The sequence below is a fragment of the Lissotriton helveticus genome, chromosome 4_2 (assembly GCF_964261635.1).
Source record: "Lissotriton helveticus chromosome 4_2, aLisHel1.1, whole genome shotgun sequence".
Taxonomy (NCBI): Eukaryota; Metazoa; Chordata; class Amphibia; order Caudata; family Salamandridae; genus Lissotriton; species Lissotriton helveticus.
This window is the reverse complement of record NC_136064.1, coordinates 132,233,831-132,250,387: the sequence shown is the minus strand read 5'-3', so window position 1 is coordinate 132,250,387 and position 16,557 is coordinate 132,233,831. Positions and strand designations below refer to the sequence as shown.

The 16,557-nt window shown below is 46.2% G+C and overlaps 1 protein-coding gene across 1 annotated transcript in view; it reads left to right on the top strand.

Annotated features, from left to right (window-relative positions):
* The first annotated feature begins 339 nt into the window (after nucleotides 1-339).
* Nucleotides 340-16,557, top strand: part of LOC144752115 (nicotinamide N-methyltransferase-like) — a 36,802-nt gene continuing 20,584 nt past the window's right edge. The window contains exon 1 of the mRNA XM_078640059.1: nucleotides 340-494. Within this exon, the coding sequence (XP_078496185.1) occupies nucleotides 347-494 (148 nt within the window). The 5' untranslated portion in view covers nucleotides 340-346. The remainder of the gene's footprint in view (nucleotides 495-16,557) is intronic.

The following is a 16,557-nucleotide window of genomic DNA, read 5'->3' as shown; positions in this document are numbered from 1 at the left end:
CACGGGCACCCTAGTTCCATGCTGCAAGGGTGCCTGTGATGGAATTTTGCTGCAGATTGTGTGCCAGCACAGTCAAACGACAGGAATGCACCAAATATTGATAGTTGCCTTGATAGATGGCATTGCGTGAACGGATGTTAAATATGGCCCTAGGTTTAGTAAACATGACGAATGCACATTAAGTGATCAGCTGCTGTCAACAAATACAAAATGAATTTGGAATGAGTTTTTAATAAAATGCATAATGACTTTAGTCTGTTTGTTCACAGTCTATTATTCTGATATTTCTCTATAAAAATACGCGCAGACATTGACAAAGAAGAGTGTGTCAACCGCTGTCATAGTCATGGCATCCTCTTCTGCTCAGCAAGAGCTCCTTGATCGATACTTTGACGCAAGGACTATGATGAAACAATTTACTTGTAAGGAATCCTCCTTCCGGGAAGATACAATGATACATATATTTCCGCTGTTGAACGAAACCTTCTCTTTGGGTATGTGATATTTTTCTTCCACTAAATCATCAATTTTCCAAATTCTGTTTGTAGCAGTTTCCAGGTATTTGGGTAATTTAAAATGCAGTCACCCTATATGTGAAACAGTATTGCTGTCTAAACTAATGATTTATTATCAAGCATCGTGCACAGTAAAATACACAGGAAAGTATTGTTAACTCATTAATCTCAGTTATTTTGTTAATTCTTGTTCTTGTGATATCTTTTATTTGCCCCCTTTTTTATAGACCTCCGGGGAACATGCCTACTTTTCCTCAGGCGTTGGGAGAAATGATATCTCACTTCGTCATCAACCACTCCAGGAATATTATAATTGGGGATTTTAACTATTGGTCTAGAGAGAATCAGGAAAGCCCTAGTTCAAGGGAATGTGTCGATCTGCTTGCTGGGATGAATTGCTCTTTGCAAGTGAGGGACGCCACCCATATAAAAGAGCATACCCTATATCAAGTCTTGACCTCCAATTTGGAGATCTCCTCTCCTTTGACCACCATGTTTGTCTAGCATTGCTTGGTCTGTCCACCATTTGATCAGATTCACTCGTCGATGCACTCCTCCATCTAAACTCCAACTAATAGAGAATCAAATGTCCAGAAATTGGAAAAGAGCAGATATGGACCCTTTCAATTACGTTTAAGGAGTACGTCTCCTCCCCCAATAGAAGACCTCCAGATCCAGGCAGAGAGTATTAACCTATGGCTGGAGTCGGTTAGTGACTGTGTCGCTCCCCTAAAAAAAACCAAGATCATGAGAGCTCACGATGCTCAACGGCGGTTCTCGGAAGGTCTTGAATTTAAGAAACTACATCTTAGACAAGCAGAACACCAATAGTGTTGTCACTACCTCCAGAAAAAAAGGTAATTTTTTAGTTGACAGAATATAATATTTTTGATTACTCAAACAAAGGCTAACTAATTCTCTCAAAAAATAATTAATGCATTTAACAAATCTAAAGAGATCTTTTCTATGGTTGGCCAACTCTCAAAACCAAATAGAGTCATGCCAGGGTCGATTCCTTTTCAGTCTTTATGTGACTCTCTTAACTCTTACTTCTTAGAGAAGATAGCCATTATCAAAGCTAGTATTTCCGCTGTGGCTTGTGGTCCACTGGAGCCCAAAAATGATCTCAGTCCTTACCACCTTGATAGAATCCCTCTAATTTTGGAGTAGACTTTTCTGAATTTACTAAAGAAAGGTTAGTTCTGGCTCCCCTGGATTGCTGTGCCCCACATATTCTTCGAGAAGCACTTACCATATGCCCAGACCCTCCCTGGTTATTGATAAAATAATTCACTTGATCTTGGCATTGTCCTGAATTCTTTTAAAAGAGCTGAGATTATTCCAATTTTGAAGAAACCGGGTGCCGACCCGTCGGCTCTTGGTAACTATCGTCCCATTTCTCCGTTGCCCTACTTGGGTAAAGTTTTAGAGAACCATGGAATGGAATTGTCTCCCCCCCAACCTTAGGCATGCCCCCTCAGAAAGCCTTTTTAGGAAACTCCTGAAGACCTGGATCTTCTCTCAGTCTGACTCATCGGTCCTCGCAGCTATCTGATCCTTGTTCTCCATTGCTGGTTCTCTGTGGGCTCAGCGCCAAGATGCTCCTTCCGGAGCGATAGTCGCGCTATACAAATTTTAATAAATATCAAAAATGTAGCCAACTGCCCCATCTCTTTTGTGGAACACTTCCAGATTTTAGACACCTACATCACCGAGTCTGTCATCCTCACTGTTGTGGTTGTGTTCAGAGGGGGGACGGCTCTAGGCACCACCCACGCACTAATTCTGCGGGATCTTTCGGCAGCTTTTGACACCGTTGATCATGGTCTCCTGTTTGACAGTGTCAGCAATGTTGGAATTCGAGGGCTGGCCTTAAAGTGGCTTTACTCCTTCTTGAGTAATTGGACACAAGTGGTGCACCTTGCCAATTTCTCGTTTAACAAAGGAGACATTACCTGTGGGATTCCCCAGGGCTCTTCTCTTTCTTCACTTCTTTTCAATCTTTATCTTTTTCCCCTAATTCACTTATTGAGGGAAAGGAATGTCGGAATTTTTAATTATGCTGACGATCTTCAACTGGTGTTTATTCTTAATTCATCCTCATCATCCGAGTCCAACGTTCAAGATACAATGGTTTTTATAAGCGACTGGATGAATAACAACCAACTGAAGTTGAATCTGGAGAAAACGGGATGATCCTCACAGGTGGGTTGGCTAACCCTTGGCACTCCAACTTCTGCCCCCCTAAACTTGGTAATCCCCCTATGCCAGCTGTCTTTTCAAAGAGTCTGGGGATTATTATCAGTAATGATTTGTCCATGAAGACTCAAATCAGCTCAGTAGTTTCTGCTGGATTCAGTTCAGCAGATTTCTGAGCCATGATCTTGGTCACTTTAGCCCTAGTGATCTCTCGTCTGGATTATGCCAATTCATTGTATGTTGCTATTCCAGCATACCAATTTAGGCGTCTCCAACTAGTCAAGAACAAGGCAGCCAGGTATCATCTTAATCTGTTGGAAATTCCTTCAGCCAAACGGAAGAAGTTCGCCAGACTGCGGTTCTCTGTCCTGGATCTGCAACTTTGGAACTCCCTCTCAGTGGAGTTAAGGTCTCTCTCAGGAAACAGTTAAAGACCTGGCTGTTTACTAAAGCATACTCTGATTAAGCACTCTACTTGGCACCGCCATGATTCTTACATGAGGGCCAAGAAACCATTGGTGTACGCGCACTTAATAAGTGCTTTTAACATAACATGGTTACATTTAGCTCATTTTTACAACAAACTGACAATGCGTGAACCCGGAAACTGAAATGGCAAATTTACTGTACCTCATTCAAACAAGGAAATAGACCTTATAAACATGGGGCAGATTTATCATTGGATTGTGCCACGTATGGTGTTTGCTAGGGCAATGTAATCCTTAAATCAGAATTACCAAGCCACGTGAGGCCACCATGTTTGTCTAGCATTGCTTGGTAAAGCTGGAATAATGCAGAGCATCAGAAGTTGCTGCCTCAAGTTACTCTGCACAAGGAAGGTGCTAGATGTGTGACGCGAGGGTTTTCTCCCGCATCTGAACATGAATTCTGAAGCATTCCCAGATTTGCCAACACTGGTGGACCTGGGAATGCATCAGTATTGTATGCCTTCCCACCAGAGCTGTGATGAGTATGAATATCTTTATTTCTTCTCGCTGTCTCCTCTTCCCAAGTGCGCTGCAGAATGCAGCATATTTAGGAAGAGGAAAAGTCTCTAAAGTGCCCTTTCCTGCACAAAAAACAATCTTGTCTGCAAACAATGCACCCTTACACTGTGGCAAGAGGGTTCCTGCATTGGTGCTAGGCAGACCCTAATGTATCAGTGCAATGAAAGAGCAGAGATGCGCTGTATTTACCATGATAAAGGCTGTCCCGCCATCTCCATTTGACGCAGTGCAGCACAGCTAGTTGTCTTACTGCAATGTGCTGCAACAAAAAATTATTAATCTGGCCTATTGTTTCATAATAGTTCTATGATTTAACCCCTTGCACGCTCATGACGGCTGGGAGCCATCACACGTCATGGTGGGTGTGTGTGGAGGACGGCCCCCGGCCGTCCGAATCCCACTCCCTTTTTAAAATCCCTGCTCAGCGTGAACATTTACTCTGCATGCAAGGGGTTAACTGTGCTCCTTCTCGATGTACTTGCATGACACTCACAATTTAAAGAGTAAGATTAACACGGGCTGACAAATGCTTTGCAGATCTGTGAGAAGGAACTCATGGCCAGATGCAGCAAGCATAATATTCCTCACAAATGGGGCGAGTCGCAGAATTGACCCGTTTGCAACTGCAAAAAATGCTTTTGCAATGCATCAAACCCAATTTTGCGATTTTGTAACCTTTCGCAAAATAGGTTTGCAATTCACTATTTAGAAGGGGCGTGTTTAAGTCGTCCCTTACAAATAGAGAATCCTAATGGTATGCATGAATGTTTTGTGGCTGTGAATGCCGTTGCAAAACATTTTCATTTTATCACCTACTTCAAGTAGGTGGTAACACATTTACAAATTGGAAGGGGTCCTGTTGTAAACGTATCTAGGATCCTATTTAAATATTCCCGATTTATGCCCTTGTGCGGTTATATCAAATCATATCCTTATAAAGGCATAAGAATCATACCCATATTAAGTCATAGCCAATGCAGTCCGAATACGGCAAGGCTACTCCCATAGACTCCTAGAAAGCACAACATGTTCTTAAACAAACCAAGCCTCCAGCAGCCCGGGAATTCCCCCTGCTTCTGTATTGATTTGTCCTAGAACTCCTGGAGTCCTGAAAGAACTGCGAGTTCTTAGTGACGTCTTATGTCCAACCTTACATCAAACTCGGCACCTTCCAGGTATAAATATACCAGCATCTGCCCTAGCAAAACACACGGTGGATTGGAGCAGATCGGCTATCTACTTGCCCGACGACCTGCTGTAGCGAGTGCCGAAGGAAGCCGACCCTCCCATTGACGCACTGAGAGAGACGCTGTCTTCTACTGCCGAGAAATCCAGCTCCAGTGTTTCCCTGTCACCCTTGCGGGTTGCTGGGAGATAGAGTCCTGAGAGAGAGATACAATACCTCCTTCATTCTATAAACCAAGGTACGCAGCTGATTAGACCCTTAGAGAATTCTTGATTTAGATTCTTGGCAAAAACTATCTTAACTTAAACTGCAGCTCACTTACTTCTTCCCACATACTAGGCTTAGGTTAGGTACACCGGGGTAGGCGTATCTTAGAAGCACCAGTTGAGTACGTTTATTCATGATTTTATCAATGTATATATTTTATCTATTTTAAACACCGTATGGCTTTGAAACCATACCATGCTTTTACAGTATTATTTCATAATACTCCTTTTACTGTACGCACTTTACTTTATGACAAGTATTGCAATTGTAGCAACTCACTTCTCTTGCATGAGAAAGAAGACTGTTCAATAAATAACCTCTTTTATTGAAAACGCCCTTCTCTCTGTTTCTCTGCACTTCTGGTGAAACTAAGCATGCACGATTGACTGAGTAAAATAGTTATCTTTTTTTTCCGCGACTCTGGAGATATACTCCTTATTCTGGAGGGAGCAAATTTGTCATGTTTATGCGGTTATCAGAAACTAATCCCTTCTTGTCTATTCAGGAAAGTTAACACCTTCTTGTTTACTCTAGAAAGTTTCTAGTGACCTTTGAGCTAGCTGGCATTCATAATTAAGTCTAACATATTCAATAGAGACCTAGTCGACCCAAGTCCTACGTCTAAACTATTGTTTATGTTATTCCAATGCGCAGAGCCTATTGGGAATATAGGAACTACACTACAGTCCCAAAGGACCCCTTCCTCTTTGTGAATGTTTACAACAGCATATTTAAATGCAGGCAGTGGTCCCACGGACAACTGCCTACTCTTAAAAAATGAAAAGAAAACTTTTAATTTTTCTTTTTGTAAAGCATCTTGTGTTTCTTTAAGCAATCACAGACATGGTGGTCTGCTGATTTCAGCAGGCCACTATCCCTGTGATTTTTGTGATTCCTAAGGGTTCGCAAAATGCCACCTACCTCATTAATGTTCATGTGCGACCCCTTAGGAATCACAGAAAGTGTACTTCACACTTTCATGCATGCCGTTTTGCAATTTCCAAATTGCGAATCGCAAAGATTCTCAATTAGGAAATCGCAAAACATTTTTTCATGCATCTGGACCTAAATACTTGTGCAGATAAAGCAGGCGCTCTGCTCTGGAAGCCACTCTATGTATCTTAACTTAGCGCTTTTTGCACAGTCCTTTAAATGAATTTTAACTCTGGAAATTGTTTGTTTTAATTATTGCCTACCTCGTCCTTGCATACTTTGCACACTTTACTGGAGGCCATCCCCCCCGGTCTACCTCGTGACTAGCACATTTGAGTGGAAGGTGATTTGACTCATTTCCGTTGCGAAGGAGGTTGGCGTTCTAGTGGACCAACCCCGCTTTAAACCTGGATGCTTTAATTGACGCGCAGCGGGCGCGCGGGTGGAGCGCCTAAGGCAAGCCAATGTGCACCTGTCCGTGCCCTGCCATACCCAGGAGCCTGGGACTTTGGCCGATTTATACCCGAGCAGGGCCCAACTCCCTCTCTGTCCTATTCTAGCAAGGAGCTGCTAGAGATGAGAACAGATTGCCTGCCTTCATGCCGACCTGAGACTTGGCCAATTATAGAGGGCCCTTTTTCCTGTTGAGCCTGCCCCTATCAAGGTATCTCTATTAAGACGGCTCCTATCTATGAGCAACCTTGCAGCGCTATCAAAAATAATCAGGCCCCTGTTTTTAAATCTACCACCTTTATTAGCAACAATACAGGGAAATCTCCCCATAATCTCAAAATGGGGTGGAAAAGTCTGTTATGTAACATTATATCCCTGCCCAAGCACCCCATTGAGATATGGGATCTCCTCTCTTCTGTTTAGCCTGATTTTGGGTTCCTGACGGAATCTTGGCTTAAGCCACATTCTACTCATATCATCTCTCTTTCCCTGCCTGAGGGATACAGGATTATAAGAATGGACAGACAGCCAAAGGTGGAGGTGGGATAGCCATTATACATACGGATAGCATTAATGTTACTGTATTGGAGCAGCACCCACCCCCCTGCTTGCACCTGCCTTGAATCATAAACCCCTCTTCGGCGCTGCTCTGCCCCAGGCCCTCATCCTGTTCCCAGCGCGGAGTCGGGTCGGGGACAATCGATATTTGCCCGGCGGTATTGCCTCTGTGACCCTCTAGTTATTTAATCAATGAAGAGGCAGGCGCTGGAGACTGGAAAGCAGGAAACAAGGTTTTTTATTCTCTCCGGAGGAGAACACAGCAAAACGGACAGCAGGTATCGTTCTGAGGTGCTCTAGATACATTGCTGAGGCCTGGCCTCTTATACACTGTTTTATGACTTTATTGCAGATTACACATTCATGTTAAAGCTTTGATGTATGGAAAAGACATTCCCGGAACTCCCCTTTGGGCCCGTTCCCACACACATTTACAGTTGAAGTCCCCACCCTAGTCACAACAGGTGATGAGTATCACGCAGCTGGATATTCCGCCGATTCACGGAATGTGGGGGGTTTGATCGGATCTCATGGAGTGGGGGCTTTGATCAACCCGGGGATCCTTTGATGGGGGAAGCTTTCTATTGTACGGGGAGGGGCAAGGAATGGTATCGGCAGAGCTGGGTGTCGGCCTGGGAACGGGGAAGACAAACGGGCACACGGGGAAAAAGGGGGTTTGCATCTAAGGGCCGGAGATCATGAAAGGGAAGAAGGGAGGTGTCGCGCTGGGAACAGGATGAGGGCCTGGGGCAGAGCAGCGCCGAAGAGGGGTTTATGATTCAAGGCAGGTGCAAGCAGGGGGGTGGTCAGCGTGCAGGCTTAGTGAAGGCGAAGGGCTATGTCAGGGGCCAGCGGCATGCAAAAGGGTTCGTTCTGATCGGGGCATCTTAAAATGGCGGGTGCGCACGACAAAAGTGTGGCATCAGGGGAAGAGGCAAGATGGCGCAGATAATGTTCACCAAAACGTACTAATTTTCAACAGTCCTCCCTTTAACATATTCAAGACATCTTGCTGGTTCATTTTCTACTCGGTTCTATTGTGGTGGGCATGAGAAAGAAAACGGTAGGAACCCTAGATGAAAAGAGTTGTAAACAATACATTTTAACATTTCTAGTTTTTAGGAGGTGGACCTATTTGATAAACTTTGATCAATTTGTTTAGCAGGAAAGTCATAGGAATGCAATACAAAAACGATTCTGTAGCGAGAGCAGCAAGTACATTTCATAACGTGGACTGGCAGGTTATTACATATATCAGATTCGGATTGGAGCATGATCAATACAATGGCGGCTGGGAGAGAAATGAGGCCTAGCAGAAACGGCGATTGAGGATGTCAAATGTTCGAAGTTTAACGAGTTCTCATTATTCTTTGTTGCCTTTCGTTGGCGCTGTGGAGCACCGGCGGTGGAGCTACAAGTCCAGCTCTATTCTAAGTTCTGCGTTGCAGGGCACGACCCTTTCCTCGCGTTTCTGGTCGGAAAGGTCCTTTTCGCCCTGTGTCCTTTGAGGTGATTGTCAGAAAGTTCAGATGGAAGAAGAGCGTACAAAACAGTCCATAGGGTAGGTCGGAGGAAAAGGGGGATGGAGCAAGGCCAAATTAGGAACAAACTAGGGGAACGAGAGACTTCAGATAGGCGGGCGTGTGACCGAATTCAGAGAGCGGGGACTTGTCGGCAAACACTGGACATCGAGCAGGGGCATCAGGTCGGCCCTTTCTTCTCATGTTGTCGAAAACAGTGCCTCGTCCTGCAGCTCTTTTCTGTCGTGGTCTCGCCTTGGCTAATGTCGCAGGTGTTCCTTAGTCTGCAGTCAGGCCTCGTGCTCCCACATCCGGTCCTTCTCTCCTCCAACAGCAGTGCCCTTAAACAAGTTTGAAAAGACAGTCTTTAGAGAATTTGCAGATGAAGATAATCAAAAAGTCTATTTCTCTCCCAGCTCCAGGCAAAGAATGAAAATGCCCGTTATATTAGTGTTCACAACTGGCATATGAATGACCGGTGACGGGCCTGTTGGATTTACTATGACTTTCCTTCACAATTATTTATTACAGTCACGACAGTTCATCTGATGGTGACCCACCTTCGTGAGACGAACCTGGCAAAGATATGCCGTTCTCTAGAGTTTTACATTTACAAAGGGTACTGTGAGTTGTCAACATGGTACTACACAGGCATTTTGCTGAGAGACGAACATGGCTAAACATTTCTTTTCTATCGATGCATCCTGCTTTTCAACTACTACGGGGTTCATTTCGATGATTTCTTTACCTTGGACTAGTCTGTTAACCTTGTAAAACATCATTCTGGATCCTACGTAACCTTTTACAGCCCGATTACTTAATTAGAAAGGACAGGGGTTTTATGGGAGACAACCAGGGACATAGGAAACTTGTGGTAAGGGCATAAATCGACCCATCTCTCACAACCGGAAATGAGGGGTAGTTTCATAACTCCAGTTTTTGGGCGGCTGATACAGGGGATGTAACAGGGGTGATCATTTTTCCTGTTTGGGTATTGCGACAATTCGGGGTGGGGAGGGTCGCGTATTCTGAGGTCCTTTCTTATACCATAGGAGCCGTTGACATGTAGTTCCCTTATTACGGGCCAGATTAGGGAACCTCTGTCGTCTTACCTGTCCTTTCCCTTACGGCCCAACCTCGGTTCATTGACTTCTAGCGGAAAAGGAGAGGTAATGACGCGGTCTCAGGGTGATTGTATTAAAGACAAGTTTTTTTGTGCAAATACTGACGGTATTTGAAGCCAATTAGGTGGTGTGCTAGGGGTGGCAGTCTGCCAATTTCGGGGCTAATCACTCGGAAGAGTGGGAGTGCAAAAATAGAGGGAGAGAGAGAGAGAGAGAGAGAGAGAGAGAGAGAGAGAGAGAGAGAGAGAGAGAGAGAGAGAGGGAGAGAGAGAGAGAGAGAGAGAGAGAGAGAGAGAGAGGGAGAGGGAGAGAGAGAGAGAGAGAGAGCGCAACGGCAGGCTAAATAGTACACGTGCAACAGAGAGGGTGGCAGTGTATTCAAGAAAGGCTATTTAGTGCATTACACAGTAAAGGGCATTCACGGGTCTGCGTTAGAATCTCGTAATCATGCAGTTTGAGCATTAGACAGGGTAGAGGGGACGTGCCTTGAGAAAAAGGAAAGAAGAAAGGAGGTACCATTTTGTCGCACTTTCTCGCATTCTCGGTCCTTCGACCAGTTGGGTCAACGCCTCAGTCACACACACACATTCTCTCATAGTTTCGCATCATACGTGACATGGGTTCATTCGTCCGGTCTGGTTTAAGGGTGATCACTTCTTATCAGGTTGTGCTAATTTTTCGGGTTTGTTCGATACGTGAGTAGTTTGCAGGCGTGCTTAGGCACCACCTTGCGGCGCTAGTCTGCTTCGTGTATTAGACATGGCAAGGCTTCGGATCTTCGCCACACCTCGGCTGTAATCTCTGATGTAACCTGCAGAGGGAAGAAAAAGGGGGTGGGGGAGACAGCATTCGCGCATATTCAGATACATGGATTCATAAGTCCTTTACTTACCTCTTACTCGTCTTTCCTCCTCGGGGCAGGGCCCCGGGGGTATGGTTTCTGGGGTCGGGAGGGGAGGGGGCAGTGTGCCCTTATAGGTCGTGTGCGGGGAAAACGTAAAAAGGAAACCAGAGGTGCCTAGTACGAGGTATCTAGTCAAAAGGATGTATCTCACTATCGGGATCCTTAAACCTCTTTCAACGCTGTGGCGTTCTAAGGTTCTTCGGTTCTTGGGTCAGCTCCGTTCCCTGATACCTTGGAACGTTGTACTTTATAACATTTACACCGTTTCATTTCACCCTCCTTTTACGTTCCCTCATTTACACCGTTCGTTTTACCCATCCTTGGAAGTCAAGGTCTTCCTCTACGCGAGAGTTCATGGGTCAGTCGCGTACTTTGAAGGCGGAGTGTCGTGTTGTCGATCCGATCCGTCCTCCAGGGCTGGGCAACCATCTTCTTTTAACCTTAAAGAGAGAGCAGAGTAGGGTGCACAGAAAAGAACTTTCCCACCGATCCCACATTTTTAAAATAAAGCATGCAATACCCGTCCATAGTTTCAAAAAAACTTTATTTTGCAAAATCATTTCAGCACGTGGATTATGAGGGTGCGGTCGTATTTGGCCGGTCGTGGCAATGGCTAAAGTGCGTACAGTGGGGGGTTTCGTTTGCAGCAATAAAAACATCGGAAAGTTTTATTCATTCCTTTGTAAGAAACTAAAACGTCTATTAATTGGCTGGGGGTTCGGGGGGGGCATTTATTTTCATAATTTAGAAGCATAATCATAATAGTTGCAATCAGATTTCCTATATGTATACCGTATGTGTGCGTCGTAGATGAGGTTATACATCAGCTATAAAAAAATATAATACATTGTACATTTGTAATCAACATTTGTAACGGGATCCTTTCATACTGTTCGTCGAGTGAGCTCTCCTTGTCTTTTCTAGCCAAGTGTACAAAGGATCATATAAAGTCTCAGAACATCAAGTTTATATTAGTGCGAAGGAACACCACGAGGTGTTCGTAAGTTCCGATTGATACCAGCGCCATCTTGAGCGGGGCCGGCTCAGTCCGGAAGCAGCATCAGGGGGAAATGTTTCCCATTACTGGCAGTTGGACCAGAGTCCTTTTCGGCAGTTCTAGAATTCATGCTAACAGAGGGAGTGGCAATGTCACGTTTATTTCGTTGGCGATCAAGGCAGCCGTCCCTTACCGGAAACCTGCAGAGGCCGAAGGTTCCGCCGGGGACCTTTGTAGGATCTTCAAGGCTGCGGAGATGCTGTCGGAGATGGGGGCTCGTGCCCCAGTGGGCAAATGTTCGAGTTATATTGCTGGTCAAAGTTACTCTAGTGGCCGGGGCCCGCCTTCCAGCGGACCCAGACGCCATTTTGAGGCCCTACAGGGGCCACTCTCGTCGAGTTTGCAAGAGTGGGAGAGATCCTTCGGAGTGAAAGGAAGAGGTCCCTGTTGTGTGAAAGCGGGACGTTCAGCTGGGGTGCAGCTGTGATGCCCCCACCTGGGGGGCGAGGGAGACTCGTTCGCGCCGTCTCCTTCTCCCGGTGCACTCCATGCTGCTCTTTTTCATCGCCCCGCATGAAGGTCTCTCCACATCCGGTGTTCCCCAAGTCTTGTGCTCAGTGCTGTGGGAGTATGGCCACCTGTGGCGCGCATTCGGCGCGGCACGAGTATCAGTGCAGTCATTGCAGGTTCGGTGTTCCGAAAATATGGCCACTATTGCACGTTCGGTGCTGCGCAAGTACTGGGGTGCCACCATGGTGTGTTCGGTGCTGTGGAAGTATTGGCACCATCGCCTGACTGGGGGTGTTCGGCGTCGGGCCGGGGGCTGGGAGACCTCCTATCGGTGGAGGTGGGAGAGGCTCGTCCGCGTCGCCTCTCCCTCCCAGCCCAACTTGGACAAATTGTTGTGGAGGTACGTGCAGGACATCCCGCCGTCCAGAGCTGCTGCGGATGTTACGGAAGGGAAAAGGAAGAGGTGCCTCGTTCTTCTCTGGACATGTGGCGGGACTACTTAAGTCTATCCAGGCCCGTTGCGGCTGGCCGAGGAGACATGTGGCGGGACTACCTACAACTGCCCAGGCTGCTGGCTCCTGCCTCTCCTCCGGCTCCCCCATACGTTAAGATTTCCTGACCAAGAGTTGGCGGCCGGGCCCGCCTTATATGGGTTGCCGTTGGTTGGGCGTAGCCGTAACCCTGCCCTACTTTGGAAGGTTCCAGAATGGGGGGGGGGCGAATGTTCTGTTTGACTTTCATTTTCTACAGTTTACCGTTATTATTCCTTGTTTGTTGTGCTAAATTAAAAGTTCAAGTTCATCAATGGTCTACGGATTTTGTTTTACCATTTCTTTCTTTCCAGGTTGCTTTTATGCTAAGTTTCTGCTAACAGAGGTTGAGTAACACGGAAACACGTGTAGAGGGATGACGCAGATTCGTACATTACATACACACAAACTCAGACGGGGGACAGTACAAGTACGACATACAAAGACCCAAGACGAATATAAAACAGTTATTGGTCATGATTATCTCTTTCCGTCTGTGAATTTTAAAGCGAGGCTGGGTTCCCGTCTTGACGTTGCCCGACCTAGGAGAACTTGAGCATGCCGCTGAAATTGTCCTGGCGAAATCTGTGCCATCGGGCATAATCAAACGTGGTGGTTCTATCTGGTCTGTCTATGTAAGTCGGGTTCTTCTTTGTCTCGCGCTTTTTCTCGTACTGCCGGTCTGTCGTTCCTGTCGGCCCTTTGCCTTTACTCACGCTCAGTAGAGTCGGGCATTGGGCTTTCCAGTGTCCGACATATCTACAAAAAGCGCATTGGTCTGGCCCTAAGTCTGGTCGTCTTTTGCATAGTGTCGGGGGATAAGTTGTGGGTAGCGGTGTCCTGGGGTTGTCCTGTCGGTATATTTCTCTACTTGGTTTGTCCTCGTCTTTTCTCTGTCGTTGCATAGCCTCTCTGCGCCACATACCGAGACTGTCGAGCATAATAGGCGTTGTCTTGTTATTTCGAAGGGCTATTTCTAACGTTTCTATTTTATCAAGGTCAAAGGATCCTGCCAGTGGCCACTGTTTGTCTTGACTTTCTTTGGTATACCTGTGCCACAATTTATTATAGGCTATGGTAACTAATCCATAGTTTATGAACATGTCCTTATTAGGGGTGCCTTCTAGTGGAGCTATATGGTCCACCTCTAATACACGGTCCGGGCTGAACCAATTATCAATCAATGGGGAGAAGACAGACATGACGGCTCGTAACGAGGGACTAATAAGTCAGCAGTGCCTATCTTATCACTAGGTGCAAAGACTAGACAGAATATTCCTATTCTACGTTGTTTGCAGGCAGTGAATACCTCATGAACAAAAATAAAAAAAGAGTAACCAAGAACGCGGAACAATCAAGCAATTAATGAATAAATAAATAGGATAGAAAAAGGACAATGGGGAGAGTAAGTAGGGCGCAAAAGTCTGCGTCCTCTACCCTTTCACTAACCGCAAAGAGGAAGCTGTTGTTTCCGGTTTGCAGACAGAGAATCTCCAGAAGACAATCTGTGAACAGTAGTTCGGGGTTAAAGAACCCAGATAATCAGTGAGGGAGTGGGGAGTCTCCCAAAAACCGTTGAGAAATAATAGAGTCAGTGGGGGAGAAAGATAGGCGCGACGGTTACGTTACCTATCCTTCACCGTTTGCAAAAGAGAAGGAGCCTACTGTTTCTCCGTGTGCAGACAGTGAATCTCCAATTAGGTCAAACAAAGAGTAATACTAGTATTTTATAAATAATCAAGCAATCAAACAATCAAGCAATCATTTCGCACCTTGTCGTGATTACACGACCTTACCCGGACCATGTGGACAGTTTCTTGTCTTCCGAATCCAGCGCCCGATCGTCCTCTTTTTCTCGTATTTCTCACGGCACTCCTAATGGTCCCCAGTCAGGACCGTAGATCACTCGAGAGAGGTCTGTTCGGAACTAGTGAAGTTCGGATGATCGGCTGCCAGACGAGGGTCTATTGGGCAAGAGCTCTCCCGATCGTTGCAGTCGTTCACTCTGTCGTCGGGACCTCTCCCACTGGATCCACGAGTCGCTGATGGGCCCCACGCTTGGGACGCCAATTGTTGAAACCTGAGTCGGGTCGGGGACAATCGATATTTGCCCGGCGGTATTGCCTCTGTGACCCTCTAGTTATTTAATCAATGAAGAGGCAGGCGCTGGAGACTGGAAAGCAGGAAACAAGGTTTTTTATTCTCTCCGGAGGAGAACACAGCAAAACGGACAGCAGGTATCGTTCTGAGGTGCTCTAGATACATTTCTGAGGCCTGGCCTCTTATACACTGTTTTATGACTTTATTGCAGATTACACATTCATGTTAAAGCTTTGATGTATGGAAAAGACATTCCCGGAACTCCCCTTTGGGCCCGTTCCCACACACATTTACAGTTGAAGTCCCCACCCTAGTCACAACAGGTGATGAGTATCACGCAGCTGGATATTCCGCCGATTCACGGAATGTGGGGGGTTTGATCGGATCTCATGGAGTGGGGGCTTTGATCAACCCGGGGATCCTTTGATGGGGGAAGCTTTCTATTGTACGGGGAGGGGCAAGGAATGGTATCGGCAGAGCTGGGTGTCGGCCTGGGAACGGGGAAGACAAACGGGCACACGGGGAAAAAGGGGGTTTGCATCTAAGGGCCGGAGATCATGAAAGGGAAGAAGGGAGGTGTCGCGCTGGGAACAGGATGAGGGCCTGGGGCAGAGCAGCGCCGAAGAGGGGTTTATGATTCAAGGCAGGTGCAAGCAGGGGGGTGGTCAGCGTGCAGGCTTAGTGAAGGCGAAGGGCTATGTCAGGGGCCAGCGGCATGCAAAAGGGTTCGTTCTGATCGGGGCATCTTAAAATGGTGGGTGCGCACGACAAAAGTGTGGCATCAGGGGAAGAGGCAAGATGGCGCAGATAATGTTCACCAAAACGTACTAATTCTGAGCTCAAAACAACTATGCAGGTAAAACAAGAGCAAGGCTGGCTTGTTGAGAGGGATAAAGAAAGATTCAGGGTCACTCTGTCTGGCTACCATAAAAATATAAAGGCTGCACGTGAAGCTCGGATCGCATCCCAGTTAGTCCACGTGGGTAACGCCCCCAAAATCCTATACTGAATCCTCCAGTCTTTCATTAATCCTAGGGCTTGTGAAAATCTAGAGACCCCCTCTCAAACACTTGGTAATGACATTGCACAATATTCCTCACAGAAAATAGAGGTTATCTATAATAAAATAGTTTTGCTAGGGGAGCCAGCCTTTGGTTGCCACGGCATCTGATCAGCCAGAACAGGCAACCCCCCAGTTGCGAGAAGTTTTCCCCCTGAGACCTTCGTAGATGTATAAACACTGCTCCTCACCGTAAAATCAGGTTTCCCTCTTGATGCTATCCCGGCCAAAGTCGTAGCCTCTCTGTCCTGTCAACTGTCTCCTTCCATTGAGTTTCTTCTCAATCTCTCTCTGGGAGAGGGTCATGTTCCCTTAGAATGGAAAGCAGCACAGGTTATGCCTAACCGTAAGAACACCAAGGCTCCTCTGGTGGATCTTTCCAATCTCTGTCCTATCTTGCTACTCCCCTTCCTGAGCAAACTACTGGATCAGCATATTAATAAACATCTATCCATCCATGTCAAACTTATGGGCTTTAGGCCCAAATACAGCACAGAATCAGCCCTGCAAGTAGTCACAGATAACATCAGGATGACCTTAGAAAGGGGTCAATCTACGATTCTAGTGCTGTTTGACCTTTCCGCCATGTTTGGCATAGTTTCACATCAGCTATTGCTCAGGAGATTGAAGGAGATTGGACTCAGAGACTCTGCTGTCCAGTGGATGACAAGTTTTTTATCTTCCCACTCCTAGG